At 48.5% G+C, this 15,128-nt stretch overlaps 2 protein-coding genes across 4 annotated transcripts in view; both read left to right on the top strand.

The window, feature by feature from the left end:
- The first annotated feature begins 93 nt into the window (after window positions 1-93).
- LOC135261928 (zinc finger protein 497-like) lies at window positions 94-5,689 on the top strand. 3 transcript variants are annotated; one of them, XM_064348633.1, is made up of 3 exons: window positions 94-2,340; window positions 3,431-3,674; window positions 4,173-5,689. In XM_064348633.1, the coding sequence occupies exons 2-3, from the start codon at window positions 3,458-3,460 to the stop codon at window positions 5,675-5,677; spliced, it is 1,722 nt and encodes a 573-aa protein (XP_064204703.1). In that variant the 5' UTR covers window positions 94-2,340; window positions 3,431-3,457; the 3' UTR covers window positions 5,678-5,689. The 3 variants fall into 3 exon arrangements, with proteins under 3 accessions (XP_064204703.1, XP_064204701.1, XP_064204700.1); XM_064348631.1 differs by lacking the exon at window positions 94-2,340 and adding an exon at window positions 2,348-2,795; XM_064348630.1 differs by lacking the exon at window positions 94-2,340 and adding an exon at window positions 2,348-2,869.
- A 4,423-nt stretch (window positions 5,690-10,112) lies between these two features.
- Window positions 10,113-15,128, top strand: part of LOC135260412 (cell adhesion molecule 4-like) — a 66,475-nt gene continuing 61,459 nt past the window's right edge. The window contains exon 1 of the mRNA XM_064345625.1: window positions 10,113-10,611. Within this exon, the coding sequence (XP_064201695.1) occupies window positions 10,539-10,611 (73 nt within the window). The 5' untranslated portion in view covers window positions 10,113-10,538. The remainder of the gene's footprint in view (window positions 10,612-15,128) is intronic.

Here is a 15,128-nt window from a genome sequence, read left to right as displayed (position 1 = left end):
CAACGTGTAATATGTTTGTGTGTTTTTGTGCTATTAGTAGGAGTAGACTTGATGTTGAGGTTTGGAGGGATAAGTCTGCTGCTACCTGTATGTGGAATATTTCGTTCTTGTGCAGTTTTAAAACAGAAAAAGGCCCATGTGAGTTTTAAAATTTTAATTTTAGTTTTTTTTTTTTTTTTTTAGTTTTTAAGTATTTATAAAAACCTATCAGTGAAGCCATTCAGAAGTTCTCCAAAAGTTGAAAACATTGGGACAGACTTTAAAATAGAGATTCCATTGTTTCTGAGAAGGTGCTATTTTGTGTCGAATAAATTTTGTTCTCGCTTCAGCCAGTGGATCACAGATTGGTCAGTGCTTTTTTAAAAATCTGTTTTTATTGGTTGATGAGTTTTATTTTGTCATGCTCATGTGGGAGTGTCCTATAGACACTTGATAACTCGCACAAAGTTGTATTTTGGGGGAATTTCTAATGGATCTAAAGTAGGTAACCGTCTAACGTTTTGTCCGATTACGGTAACATTGGGTGTGGTCAAAATGGCTATTTATTTATCTCTCATGGGTCACTTTGTAACAATACAATCCACAGGATATCTCTAGAAGATCCTCTTGACTACTTATTGTTTTTCTTTTGTATATCTGTCTCCCCTTGGAGGCAGGTTTCTATGGAAACTAAACTAACAGTATTTTTCTGGACTGAGGTGTGTGCTGCCTGACCCCGCCCACCTTTCATAGTGTTTTGTTGGAGAGTTTATCACACAGATGCATGGAAATAATAGTCACCATTTGTTAGTAATGGGCGATTGAGGCGTCTTCGGTGTCAAAATGGACAGGTCTACTGGGGACGCACTGATTTGAACGGAGAATTGTCTTTGAACACAAGGCTGCTTGTGTCGACAGAGTATTGTTGCCCCAGTGGTTACGGTGTTTGTGAAGCCACGCTCTCATTGCTGTCCGTCTTCAGTGTTCTTTGGGACAACGGGTTAAAAAAAAGATGTCAAAAATATTAACTAAGTGTTCTTATTTTTTTCTTTTATTTTTGTTTTTGTTATTTCTGCTGGTACGCACTTGACTGTGTGTGTGTGTGTGTGTGTGTGTTGTTGGACACTACCAACATCCGTGTGCGATTAACGGACTGCCACAGAATAAATCATTTGTTTACAAAAAAATCTATTTTTGTTTCAGATGTTATATGCCACCGTGTGTAATTTAACTGTAATGAACACCGCATTGCTAAGGATGGTGTCTGCAGCCCTAACCCACGTTTGATTCATGGGCTGGCTAGCGAAGTGGAACCTCACGGAACGAGCATCGGTTGCGGGACGGACCAAATCGATCGCAGCCGCTCTGGTTATCGTATCACCGATTCTGTAGACCAGTCACCAACCCAGATTCTGTTGGTGTTCTGCGATATTAGCACTGAACTGTATCACGGTACAGAAAGTCCATTGCCACAGTTTGTGGTCCTCTCACAGCTTCAAGTTAACTTCAGCAGTTCCTGGTCCTGCATACCATGTGCAGCTCATACCAGCAAGCACATACTAAGACCACAAAAATGTATGTTTGTATACATTTAAAAAAAAATCATCATTTGCATGTATTGTCATTACAGCATACACTGTAATTCTCCTCATGCGAGTTAAAAAAAGCATTACACTCCTGTTTGTAATATGTCAGCATGCTGTACATATTTTTAAAAACCTACACCGTAAAAATGCATGACAATTTCATAAAATCTGTAAGGATGCATTTAGAATGTATCACACATCTTAAAATATAATCCTAATTCAGTTAAGCGGTGTTACCTCCCCATGATTTATGACTTAAGTTATCAACATGCAAATTCGTTAGCGCGTTAGTAGAACCAGTTATTAATGGTAATATATTTTTTTAATGAAATAAAAGGTGCAGGGTCACTTGAGCGTTCCGCACTGCCGAAATTCGTGAATAATTTACTAGTTTATGTGAATAATGTACTTGTTTCTGTGCGTATGTTACGTCCCCTGCCTCTGCTTGCCTGGGTAGTACAGGTGGAGGTAATTACCTACTTACTTAATTGCCCCCACCTGCCTGTGGCCCAATATAAGCCCGGTAGTGTGAGGCTGAAAAAGACCACACACAGTCCCAAAAGAAGAATCTATGTGGTTTATGGTTTTTGTTGGGATCTTTCTGTTTGGTAAACTTTGTGGATTTTCGTTTGTTGTAGTTTGCGTTTTAGTTTATCATTTGTTCTAATAAATGTCTGGGTTTTCTTTTTAAATCACTTTCTGGATTGTTTTTTTTTGGTGCATTTGGACTTGTTTGTTGCGGCCCTTCGAGCCGGCCGTAACAGCGCGTATGAAGGTCCGTATTACAGCGCTTTTCTGGGGCTACAGGATGGAGACGCAGACAGCGAGACCTCGATAGTCACATGACAACAAGAGGCCCGGAAATAAATTGTCACACTATCGTGGTAAAATTTAGGGGCGGGAATGAAGATTAAATCGCTACAGTTATTTCAATATGCTTTAAGCGTGTTATGCAAAAACATTTTTCATTTTCCATTTTTATTCGCTAGCTAGCTAGAAAAAATATGAAAATAAACATTATGGTGGCAGGATGGGGGAGGGATTTTTCTAAGATTATAAAAATAGACGATTTGTAATTGCTCGATACCTCAGTCTTTGTGCACGCAGCTTTTATATTTAATGATTTTTTTTTTTTTTCCGGGGAAACAAAATGAGAGGAATACCGTATCTCGGCGAAAGAAACTGCACGTGTGTTCATTTCAAATGGACAAAGATAGATTGCGTGTAATCGTAAGTACGGACAACGTATATGTGCCACAAACGACAGAGGTCATAATAGCTACATAAAACGTTTTAAAATCTGGGTAAGTAGCCTGTCTGCGAATAGATGACAATCGATAAGCTTAGATCAGCATTTTGAGTTGCAGTGGGTTTTATTAATAGTTTGATACGACCGGTCCCCAAAAAAAGGTCATTGATAGTTACTTCATATGTCATATATCTGCGTCAGATGTAGTTCTATAACGTTACCCAGTTGCTAGATAGATGTTTTAAGAAACATGTAAATACACACTTAGCTATCCACCGACATCATAGTTTTTGCAACGGCTTCTGTTGTTAGCTCCGAAAACGAGACACCTTTGACTACAAAGCATTGCAGGATAAGTTTCGAGCGTTAAGACACTGTCGACTGGTTTGTCTTGGACACAAGCGCACGTCAGGCAGTGATGTCACGCACACACTTTTCAGGCTCGCTCGACTGAAATGCTGCACGAGACTGCCACGGTCCAGTTGCTCATTCTATAAAAACAAACACACTCCCAGTTCTGTCAAATCTGCTCTTCTTACTTTTCTCTTGTTGCCGTGTTCTTTCTCATCCGCTCCTTCCCTCCAACTATCACTGTCCCCCCCCCGTCGACCCCTAGCCGCCGATGCGGTGGGGCAGGTAGGCGATGCAGCAGTTTGCTGAGCTCATGGCCAGCCAGGCAGTGAAGGACTACGCCCAGCAGGAGGCGCACCGCGCCGCCAGGGAGGCTTCGGGGCAGAAGGCTGCGGGGCCGAAAGCGCCGGCCAGGCACCTCCACGGCAAGCCGCCGCCCGGCTACAGCCTGCCGCCCCGCCCCGACCAGAGGGAGCCCAGCAGGGAGGAGGCGCGGAGCTGCAGCTGCGGTCAGCAGGGGGAGGGCCAGGGGGAGCAGGAGGTGCAGGGGGAGGGCCAGGGGGAGGGAGTAGGGGAGCGGAGGCAGGAGGTGGAGCAGGGGGAGCAGGGAGAGCAGGAGGTGGACCAGGAGGAGCAGGGTGAGCAGGGGGTGGACCAGGGAGAGCAGTGGGAGGACCAGGAGGAGCAGGGGGACCAGGGAGAGCAGTGGGAGGGCCGGGAAGAGCAGGAGGAGCAGGGGGAGCAGAACGAGCGAGGGGAGCGGGGGGAGCAATGATAGCATGCTGCGCTATCGTCCTGCTGTCCCTCTCTCCGTGCTTGTTCCAATATGTGTATGAGATGAGATTTTTATGTATACACACATTTATATGTACATTTATGTACGCATGTTCAGTTCTTCCTCATGTATGTACTTTGTTTCCCTCCTCTGTACTGTTTGAAACTAACATCCCTTTTCTCGTTCTCCTCCACCGTGCTCCCGCTTCCCCGGCTTGTCTCCTGGGCTGCAGACCAGCAGCATGCCCGTAGCTGCCCCGGTTACCCCCTGCCCCCCTCCTTTGCCTCTTTCCTGTCCCTAAAGCCCAGAGAGACGCCCTCCTCCCGAACCAAAGCGCCCAAGCCCGACCGGAACTGCTTGCCCAAGGACCCCGGCGCCGGGTCCGTGGACCCGGGCCTGGGCCTGGCTTTGGGGATGTCTCTGGAGGGGCCGGCCCACGACCCGGACTGCCCCTACGTCCCCGACCCGGGGCAGCAGCTCCCCAAGCGGCAGGGGCAGGACCCCGCGCGGGACGGCGGCCCCCAGCAGGCCCCCTCCCTGCCGTGCCTCTGCTTCCAGACCTGCGCCCAGTTCCTGTGCCAGTCCCAGGCCCCGCCGGCGGACTCGGGCCTCCCGGCCCCGGCGCAGTCCCCGGGCCCCTTCCCCTGCTTCTCCTGCCAGCGCAGCTTCCCCACCTGCGCCCAGCTGCTGCGCCACCAGCAGAGCCACGGGCTGCAGGAGGGCGCCTCGCAGCACCTGTGCATGCACTGCGCCGCCGCCTTCGCCCGCCCCGCCCTGCTGCTGCAGCACCAGCGCGAGCGCCACGCCGCCGAGCCGCGCGGCTTCCTCTGCCCCGAGTGCGGCCGCGCCTTCAACTCGCACGGCAACCTGCGCATCCACCTCAACGTGCACACGGGCGCCCGGCCCTACTCCTGCGCCGACTGCGGCAAGAGCTTCAGCCAGTCGGGGGCGCTGCGCGTGCACCGGCGCATCCACACGGGCGAGCGGCCCTACGTCTGCGCCTACTGCGCCCGCGGCTTCTCCAACCTGGCGGGCCTGCGGGCGCACGAGCGCACCCACACGGGCGAGAAGCCCTACCCCTGCCCGCAGTGCGGCAAGTGCTTCACCCAGTCGGGGGCGCTCAAGATCCACACGCGCATCCACACCGGGGAGCGGCCCTTCGTCTGCGGCCACTGCGGCAAGGCCTTCTCCAGCCACTCGGGCATCCGCTTCCACCACCGGACGGTCCACGGCGCCATCCCCAAGCTCAGCATCACCGTGGGCCTGAGCCCCTGCAGCACCCCCACCACCGGGTCCAGCGCGGGGCCCGGCTCCGACACCAGCCTGGGGGGGCCCGGGGGCCCGAACTCCAACGTCAGCTCCCCGGCCTCCATGTACTCCAGCGCCAACGCGTGTTCCGGTGGCCCCCACCCCAAAAGCCCCGGCCTGGACGCGGCCGCCGCCTCCTCCTCCTCCTCCTCCTTCCCGGGCCCCGCCTCGCCCCCCCGGCCCAGCGCGGACCTGCGGGCGGGGGGCGAGGCGGCGCCCAAGCTGGGGGCGGACCCCGCCGTCTCGGGGCTGGACCTCAGCCGCGGCTCGGCGGGGCGGGAGCAGAGGGCGCGGCCGTACGACGGGGCGGGGCGCGGGGCCGCGCGGAGGGGCCCGCACCGGGCCCCCGAGCAGCAGAGGGGCCGGGCTGGAGCGCTGCGGGAGAAAGAGGCGGGAGAGAGGGACGGCACGGGCGGCCTGACCCACTGAAGGCTCCCGTGGGGGGGGGGCCAGCGGAGGACGGGGGGGGGGGAAGGGGGAAACCCTGCCCTGTGGAATCAGAGCTGTGGAGGGTGTTGGGGGGCAGGGACAGAACTTTTGAGAAAAGAGTCACTGAGCTGGACAAGAAGGTTCTGGAAGGTTCTAGGCTGAAAATGGAAAGGAGAGTTGTAGAGCTGACAAAAAAAGACCTGGTGTGTCTCCAAAAATGTTCAACAGCTGTGCCCTTTTTCTGAGCGAAATGTTTTCTTTTCCTCTAGAGCAAGCACTTTAAAATTTGGGTTGCCAAGAAATAATTGCGAGATGTTATTGCGGGACACTTTGTTCAAGTAAATCAAGGAAAATCAATGCGTTTAAAATGAAACAAGACCGCAGTTTTGTCAGGATTTGAGGCACTGGGGGGTGGAGATTTACAGTGCATTTGCGCTGTAGCGTAGATCAATGGACCCATTTCCATCTTCCTTTTGTATCACGTTTTTTGGACGAACATGAAATATGGCATAATCCATATCTTCTGTGGCCATGACTGGGCTGTTCAAACAGAGATGGATCCCGCTGTCCGAGTGATGAATTAGATATTGCTCTTGAGTCACTTCCTCCAGTGGAAGAGCGCCTTTGTCCCACTACCTACCTGGGGTTTGAACCCGCGACCTCTCCCCCGTTGTTTTTGAACACTAACTGTGTCTCCGCGCTGCTACCTCACAGCAGCGATGCTAGTCACATCGCTTCATCCTCACCGTGTGTGTTTTAAGACACTGTTTTCAGAAACCGTTTCGGTCGCCACCGTTGTGTAAAGAGAAGTGGTGGTACGTTCTGTTGTGTTTGACCCGTTTCGGTGTACTTAACACTCTGTCGTCCTGTTTATTCTGAGATCAAGCGTCATATTTCCCGTGCACAGCCCTGGACAAATCCATGGGGCAGGGGGATCTCTTTCTTTGTCCACAAACAAATAAAACTTGCCATGTATTGTCCAATTGACAAATAACGTATCGGCTCCTTGTTTACGACAGCTGTTGTTGAAATAAAGTAGGTGAAAATTGGCTGCTTACCAGACCAAGTCAGTAAAGCTTCTCCCCCCAGACTCTGGTTTCACACTCCTTGGACCTTTAATATTATCAGGGCATGTCAGACGCAGATTCATTTCCAGTATATATACATATATATATATATATATATATATATATATAAAGCCTTTTTGATTGGGCTGATATTTTAAAACATTTCTGGGACTATTCACCGGTGCACACAGCAATGCATTCTGATTAGACACAGCTTTTCCCACTTGTGTGCGCCTGTGGCAAGGAATTTTGTCCAAATCGGAAAGCGACAGTTTTTCAGATCTGGGAGTAAGAAGTAAGGCGTTGGTAAGAAGTATTTGAGATCTCAGAGTAAGAAATGAGGCGTGAGATCTAGATCTATATAGACTTCTGTGGATTGTGATTCCGTGGTAAATGATGCCTATTGGTAACATAACTTTTGTGCAAAAAGTAATGTTACCCAATCACATTACTATGTTGATGCAGATTAGTAACATAACTTTTGTGCGAATAATTATGTTACCAAATCATGTCACTGTGGTATGTTACAGTGCTAATAAATGCAGATCAGTAACATAACTTTTGGAAACTTGGTAGGTTTGCCGCAAAGAGAATCTTTTGTCAGTAAAGGATTTTTTAAGAGTACCTGTTTGTTTGAATGGGGTGAATATTGATTTTGTGCCAGTTGTGGATGTGTCCTTGTGGATGGAGGTGGCCATCTAGAGGACAAAGGTGGCTATTGCTTATTTATGAAGCAACCAAAGTGTATTATTGGATTCTTACTCTGTATCTGCTATATCCCTTGATGATGTGTGCAAATTTGGGTAATTTGCATTTGAAAAACTAGAAAGTTAAAAGCACAAATGAATTTTTAAACGTGAGTGTGTACACCTTTGTCTAAACGTTTAATAAAATGCAAACAAGTATTTGCAAATGCCTTTTTAAATGTTTGCTCGATCAACTAGCATTTTGAAATGGCAAAGCAGCCACTCGGTCAAATGTATTTGAAGATATGTAAAAATATCCTCTACCAACACTTTGCTTTCACATTACATTTTCAATATATGTCAAATGTGTCTTATTCATTATCGTTATTTTAGCTTTCCAAGTACTTAGAAGTTTTTCCACTGTACCTTTTAATAGCAACCAATCACCCCTTACCTCATTTTCGCCTCCACCAATAGAATTGGCAGTTAAATCAGTGACGTTCTGAACTGATGCTGTGATCAGCGATATAAAAACCTGTGAAGTGTACACACTGTACTGGTAGAGCGTGTTCATTATCAGCCAAGACACTGTTGGAAGTTTTTCGGTAGGCTTTTCCTGTTCTGTGCTCAGGAGCCAGAGCAGAAAAAGGAAGGCAAATTGGCCGATTTAGAATAAAACTGAGTTTATTGAGGGGGGGGAGGGGGTGCTTCGACATGGCCTCGGAGTGTTTCGACAACACTTGTGCCAATGCCCAAAACGGGCACCCATTGGTGCGCCTCTTCAGTGAGGTGTCCGCATCCAGGAAACAGGAAGTGGGTCATGCGTCTCCTCGGGACCTTTTTTGACGTTACACCGCTCAGACTGCAGTCTAACCCAGTGGTCTCCAACCCTGGTCCTGGAGAGATACAGGGTCTGCTGGCTTTCACAGTGACTCTGCACTTCATGAATCAATTAGAGCAGTTGATTACACAGTTAACTCAACTCACCTGGTGTCTTGGGTCTCAACTGGGTGCTGATTTTATGGTGAAAACAAAAACCAGCAGACCCTGTAGCTCTCCAGGACCAGGGTTGGAGACCGCTGCTCTAAGCATTACAGCCAGAGCCGAACGTTGGTGTGCTACGGCCTGAGCGCACCCCTCTCACCCAGCGAAGAAGGCCGAAGGGCCCGTGGGTGTGGTGCAGAGGTAAAACGAAAGACAGCAGACACTTTGCTTTTTGAGACCTGTTCCTATGCCTGGTACAGCCTGTTCCAGCCCATGGAAAAAGCACTATGTGTGTAATAAATATTCTTGTAGCAAATATAAATTTTGTCTCCAGTTTTGCGTTCATCATAACATTATTAATGTTCACTGAACCCTGGCAACAGACTGAGGAAAATCTGATAAATCGAAAAGATGGAAAACAAGGCAACGGCAAGGCCTGTTTAAATAACTCTGCATTTGTGTAATGTTCTCAAAAAGCTTGAAATTCATTAACGTGTAAGAAACAGTCATTTTACCACATCACTGACCAAAACCCCAAGTGTTCAAGATGTTTGTAATATGCATGTCACTGCGCTGCATCTCACTGTGTGAAATGTCTAAATCTGAGATATCCTCTGACTTCACCAGTGTTTGCACTACAACTGTAAATTCAGTTTCTGAACACTAATGAGCTGCCAATGGTTCTTAATGAGACAGATTTCACATCTAATGAGGAATGATTCACCCCAAATAGATATTAAGTAATTATTTTTACATTATGAAAACAAATAGCATATGCATGTTACCAAGAGTTCATAGTCAATATTAATTTCAGGGCTTTAAACCAGTTGTCAGACAATATTTCATTTTCTTTAATGAGCTATATGGCAATTATACCTTTAAAAATAAGTGGGCTTTTAAAAAATGATTCATTGATAGTCTGAAAGGTAAAATAACTTGGTTCCTGCTGATTTTGTGAACTTGATCACTGAACAAACAAATATTTCTGTAAAATGAAGCGCTGGAAGACAAAGCACATATGAATTAAAATCTATGAATGTGTATTCACTGACTGTTAAAAAAATCTGAATTCAAAAGGAGGAACCAGCAGAATTCTGGACCCCGTTTGACGGGCAGGGGTTCCTGATTCCAGTCCCAAAGACCCACACGGTTTCCGTTTTCTCATTAAAACCAACAATAAATTAAATTCCAATAGATTATTGTTAGGTGAGTTAACTACTCAACCTCGATTAGGCACTGAGTAATAATGTGAACCTGCGGACCTTTTGGCTCTCTGGGACCAGTGTTGATGAGCCCAGGTTGAGCGGGTGAGATGGAAGGTTGATTTATCTGTTGAACTGTGCTCGCATCCCACGTCCAGAATTTCCCATGTAATGTGAACCGTTATGCATGTCAGGAACGTTGTTTGCATATCGTGACGCTAGCTTTCTGAAAAACTTTAAAAACGCGAGGATTTAAGTATTGGATATTATTTTAAACTGCATCCTCGCAGGCAAAGGCATACTGTTTTTCTCTTCGCTTGTGATTCTAGCTATGCTCTGATGGAGACAGTTCCCTTCCGTACCAATTAACATTCGTGAGGAAATTGTGATGAGTGTGGGTAGAGAGAACGAGACACAGTCGCCCTCTTAATAACTCTTGAATTTTTGATTTATGAATATAACTAAACACAGCGCATATTACTTTGTGTATATACCATTAAGGGACCGACAGGTCTGATAAATCGTAATTAGAAGTAAGCGACGAAATTAATGGAAGCCAGCAGTAGAATTTAAGTACTTCCCTTTAAATTGGCACCTAAATCCAGCCATTTATTTCACGCTATCCACGCCTCTATTCGCACACAGCTAGACACCACTGGCCGAAATCTCATACCCGAAGCCCTCCCCCTTCTAGCGTTTTAAAGTAACATTCTAAAGTAGGAGAGAAACCCAGCAGAACCTTTAATTTGCTTTCAGTTAAGTCAGTTATTGTACATGCGCGTGCGAATATTAGTATGTAATTGACAAGGAATCGAGAGTCCTGGATTTTAAACAGGCGACGTAGACTGAATACATAGGTGAACCGCTCAGTGCCCGTTATTCTGTTCCGAAGAGGAGAAACAGGCAATACATATTTGCGATAATGGCATCATTCACCGTATGGAACTACTACGCTTCGCTTTCCGTCGTTTTTCTGCTGATCTTTGCCCGCACAGGTAAGAATCTCAAATGTAAATGCCATGCATGCTTGATATTTTAAGTGACACTTGTCAATCGTTCGAAACGAACTTAGCATGATGTACAGTATTTTAGCCCCTTCTAGCATTGTGCAATTCGGCTGTGTGAAAAGTCCTTGTGAATGTGAACAATGTATGTATAGATCTGTCCTGAACGTGCAGATGGTAGTACGTCATGCAATAGAGCGCGAGAAAGATTTTTTTGTGAACGGTTTGGGTTCTGGCGCAATACGTTCTCTCAGTTTTTCCACACTCAGTTCCCCATGTGTTTGTTGACCTTTCATCAATGTAGGCGTATCACGCCACACAACTATCCATACCGTCACCTCTGCGCGGTTCTTGCTCTTAATGTGCTTAGTGATGCTATAATATAATGCGTGCACGCAAGGTTGGGTGCCGAAGTTGTTTGTGTGTCCGTGTAACTGTCAGTGTGTGCATGTGAGTGAACTGTGAGACGACCAAGTTTGTGACCGCGTCAGTGCAGGCACATTCGCTGTGACAGCCTGCTGAATTAGCTATTCTGCTCCGTCAATTTTTCATGCATATGCACGGGGGTTAATTAGTTTGTGTGCGAGTGCCTCCCCTGTCACAGTGTGTTTGTGTGTGCACTGCAGTGGCACTATGGTGGCAATGATGTCATTAGTGTGTGTGTGTGTGTGTGTGTGTGTGTGCGCGCGCGCGCGTGTCTCTCTATTTGACATCATGGCGTGATTGAGGAATACCAGCAAGGTTAAGAGTGGATAACCTATAGATTCACCGCAACATAAATCAGCGCTGGAGTGGCGCGGTTGGTGCTGCGGGGGGCGCTCTTTCCACGCGGCTCCGCGGTCGGGGCGTTTGAATCGGGCTTTGTCTCCGTGCCTTTCTTCCTTCGGGGGTTGTTCCCGGGTTCTCTGCTCTGCCCGGCGTGTGAATGTGCGCGCCACCAGCGATTGAGTGACACCTCAGTCCCCAGTCGGGGCGTGGCTCTTCTGCACCCTCTGCCTGTGTGCTGTGCCCCTCCGGCTCCCCCACGACTCTGCCACTGTTAATGGATGCTAAGCAAATACAATTCAAATTAAAATTGATGACACAATGTCTCGATATCGAGGCTTCTCTATAGCTTCTCAGCTAAGGCATTTGTCATTATTAAACTGGCACTCCCGAAGGTATGTACGCAGCCTGACCTGATCGTTGTTGAAATCACAGGGAAGCCTGGGGGTGCTCAGCCCTCTCTCCGAAAAGTGCCCTGCGCCCCCTCAGAATAAATCATATCACAACCCCCCCCCCCACCCCCCTCAAGTTGGCAATCATAATCTCTGACCGTCCCTCCCCCTTCCCCAAAATCAAAACTGTAACTCCAACCTTAGACCAGATGATTCCAGTGGCAGCAGTGACAGAGTCCAGGAGGATGACGCCCAGCTGGCCTTGGCGTCGCCCAGAGAGGGAGGGCGCCATTCAGCAGGATGTTCCCCCGAACTTCTTGCTTCGATCGGCGACTGTGGCGGTTGATCGAGGTGCCCACACTCAAGCACAGGACAGAGGATGTGTGTGTGCGCTTGTGTGTTCACCCGGTGGGCGTTGCCATGATGGCATGTGCTAACACACATGACCGAGGGAATACCCATTTTGACAATAGCAGAAAAGTAGGAGGCAGAGCGCTCCAGATATCCACGCCAGTCCAGCCCGACAGTTAGTGTGCTCATGTTGGGAGGGAGGGATTTTCTAGTACCCCCAAACCACGCTACAAGTTAATGGACTTTACATGCAATATTGCACTATAGAAATGCCAAATAAGAAAGGGAATACAGGGAGACTCTTAGAGAAATGGAATGGAATATATTAAAAAATATATATAAAAATGCACTGCTGTGAAAATATATTTATTGTATTAATATATTTTCCATAAAAGTCCATATATTCGCAGTGTGTTGCAGCATAATGCATGTCCTCAAAGCAAGCCTCTCTGTCCTTTACTGTACATTACATTTGGCAGACGCTTTTATCCAAAGCGACATACAATAAGTGCATACCGAAAGGTCATTGGAACTAAAAAACGCAGGTTCGATAAAATGCAATACTCATTTTTTATTCATAGCCACGAACACGTTATGTCCAGTTCACACAGTGAACATTACTCTCCGACTGTCCTGAGACCGGGGGTCTGGCTCAGCTTTTTTGGGGGGTACGGGGTGCTCCGCCTGAGTGAGTGAGGACAGGGGGGCAGGGCTGCAGCCGCTGGAGCGCTAGCACCCGCCTCGGAGGACTATTTGCCCCCCCCACGATTATCGTCCCTCAGTAGCTCATAATAACAGTTTATTCACTCAGATGCGTTGCGTAGCGTCCGTCCCGTTTGTTCTCATCTCCGTGCGATTCGTCACGGTGCCGTCTTCCCCATGCGCGGGCTTCTCGGGGCTCTGTCGACAGATTGTCGCGCCAAAAAAAAAAGAAATGGCCTCTGATTGAAAGAGGCGTGGGACAGAAGCGGAGAGGGGAGGTAATGGGTGTAACGTCGGCCCCGGTGCCGTTTAGATGGTAAGAGTTCACGAAACGGAGGGAGACTGACAATAAGGTGTGGGACCGAGAGAGAGAGAGAGAGAGAGAGAGAGAGGAGGGTGTGGTGCAAGGTGAACGTTCAGCCAGTCCATCAATGTTTAATTTTTTTTTACGCAGCTGCAAACAGCCAGGCTGCCACCAGAGGTTTAACGTCTCCAGTCACGCAAACATCACACGGGCTGTCCTGTGGGGACACCTTGCATACTGTAATACAGATAGACGAATTTCCTGTTGAAGGGACGAGTGGGGAAAAAACCCCTCCTCGAAACCAGGAACGAAGACTTGGCGAGTCTTAGCGAGCCGAACCCGTTCATCCGCGTGCGCTGAGACCGTACTATAAGGGCCCGGACTTCGGAGGACAGCAGACGCTAACGATTCGCAGCGCTAACGAATCGCAGCGCTATCGGGCGTTGGCTGAGATAACGCTGAATCGGGGGAAAGCGGGCCCAGCATGCCTCCTGGGAGCTGGGCCTCTGGGTCTGTGGCGGGCGTTCGGAGACGTAGGCGGATGTTTAAGAGGGCGTGGGGGGCGTGGAACTCCAGTCCCGCGGTGGGGGGGTTGGACACTCCGGTCCCCGGGGGTGGGGGTTGGACTCAGTCCGGGGGTGGGGAGGGGGTCTGCTGTCCACAGCGTTTCGTCGCGTTGGCTGCTGATTTGAAAGGAAACCGGAAGGAAAGTGTGGAAACGCTGCGGCCTTCCTGGATTTTAGTTTGGCACCCCTGGTGTAGTATCCCAGTGTCAACGTTCCTGGTACAGATATGCGGGGAAGGAGATATAGGACGTTGGTACTATCCAGCCGAAAGGGGGGGGGGGGGGGGGAATGAGGAATGGAGAGAAGAGAGAGTGGAGAAGAGCCCACAGACCCCTGAAGTACTCGCTGAAAGATAGTGCAGTAGGAGCCTGATAGCTGTGGAAAATAAAAATCCAGCCTACGCCATGGGACACAAAAGAAGCTCAGCAGCAGGAAACTATGCCAGCATAGCCACGGGTGAAATGCACACACTACAGGGAAATGGGCTTTTTTTTCCAACAGTGAAGCGGATTAAAGAAACAAAAGTTTTTACTCTGGATTTCCCGTACTCAAATGAATCTCCCAGATCTGTGTGCGTCAAAGCTAAGCGTTGCTTAATTTCAGGGACCCCCACTTGCCCCTTGTGTGTGTGTGTGTGTGTCTGTGGGATGGGGGGGGGAATTGGCAGCTTAGAGCGGGTAGGAATGGACTGCGCTGGTACGACCGCACCAGCCAATTCGGCTTCGGTGGGGAAATTTTAATGTCGGCTTGTTGCAGAGATATTAGCGGGAAAAATATTCATTCCAATTTGGTACCAACCTGTTAAGTGCCCTGTTGCGTAGGCCCTATCTCTTAAAGGGGGGGGGGGGAGCTAATGTAGCATGGTGCTGACACTTGTATTAAGAGTCATTACGCTGGATCAAGCACCGTTAAATCTTCCGCGGCTTGATTAGTTGAAGGAGTCGTTGGAACGTTTAGCTCAAAGGACTGAATCCTCCATAGAGCACGGAGCAGCACTGAGGGCATGTAATTGCTGCATTAAAAAAAAAACCGAAATCAGATTTTATTCTGTTTTTTTTTTGTGGGGTGGAGGTAAGGGTAGGGTCATGATGGGCAGCTAATGGGGCGAGACCTCAAGGCTTCCGCACAACGAAAATTGGGGGAGCGGAGAAAGAGGGAAGGAATGGTCGGGCCGGAGTAAAAAAGAAAAGTGGTTTGAAGAAAAGGTGAAAGAAAAGTCAGAAGAAGTAACAGAAACGGATGAGTCAGCGGGAGCTGGGTGGGACCCGCGCCGTTAAATAGCCTAACAATAATGGAAACGGTACAGAAAATTATTACAGCGGCCCGCGATGACTGGGTGTCCTTCTGCGAAAGGGTGACTGTCGTGCCTGGCCACCGAAAATGAGTGCGAAAGTAAAAAACCTTATCTGTGCAGACTCGGCTAAGCGG

Source organism: Anguilla rostrata, chromosome 8 (assembly GCF_018555375.3).
Source record: "Anguilla rostrata isolate EN2019 chromosome 8, ASM1855537v3, whole genome shotgun sequence".
In the NCBI taxonomy this organism is placed as follows: Eukaryota; Metazoa; Chordata; class Actinopteri; order Anguilliformes; family Anguillidae; genus Anguilla; species Anguilla rostrata.
This window is presented reverse-complemented; position numbering and strand designations above follow the sequence as displayed.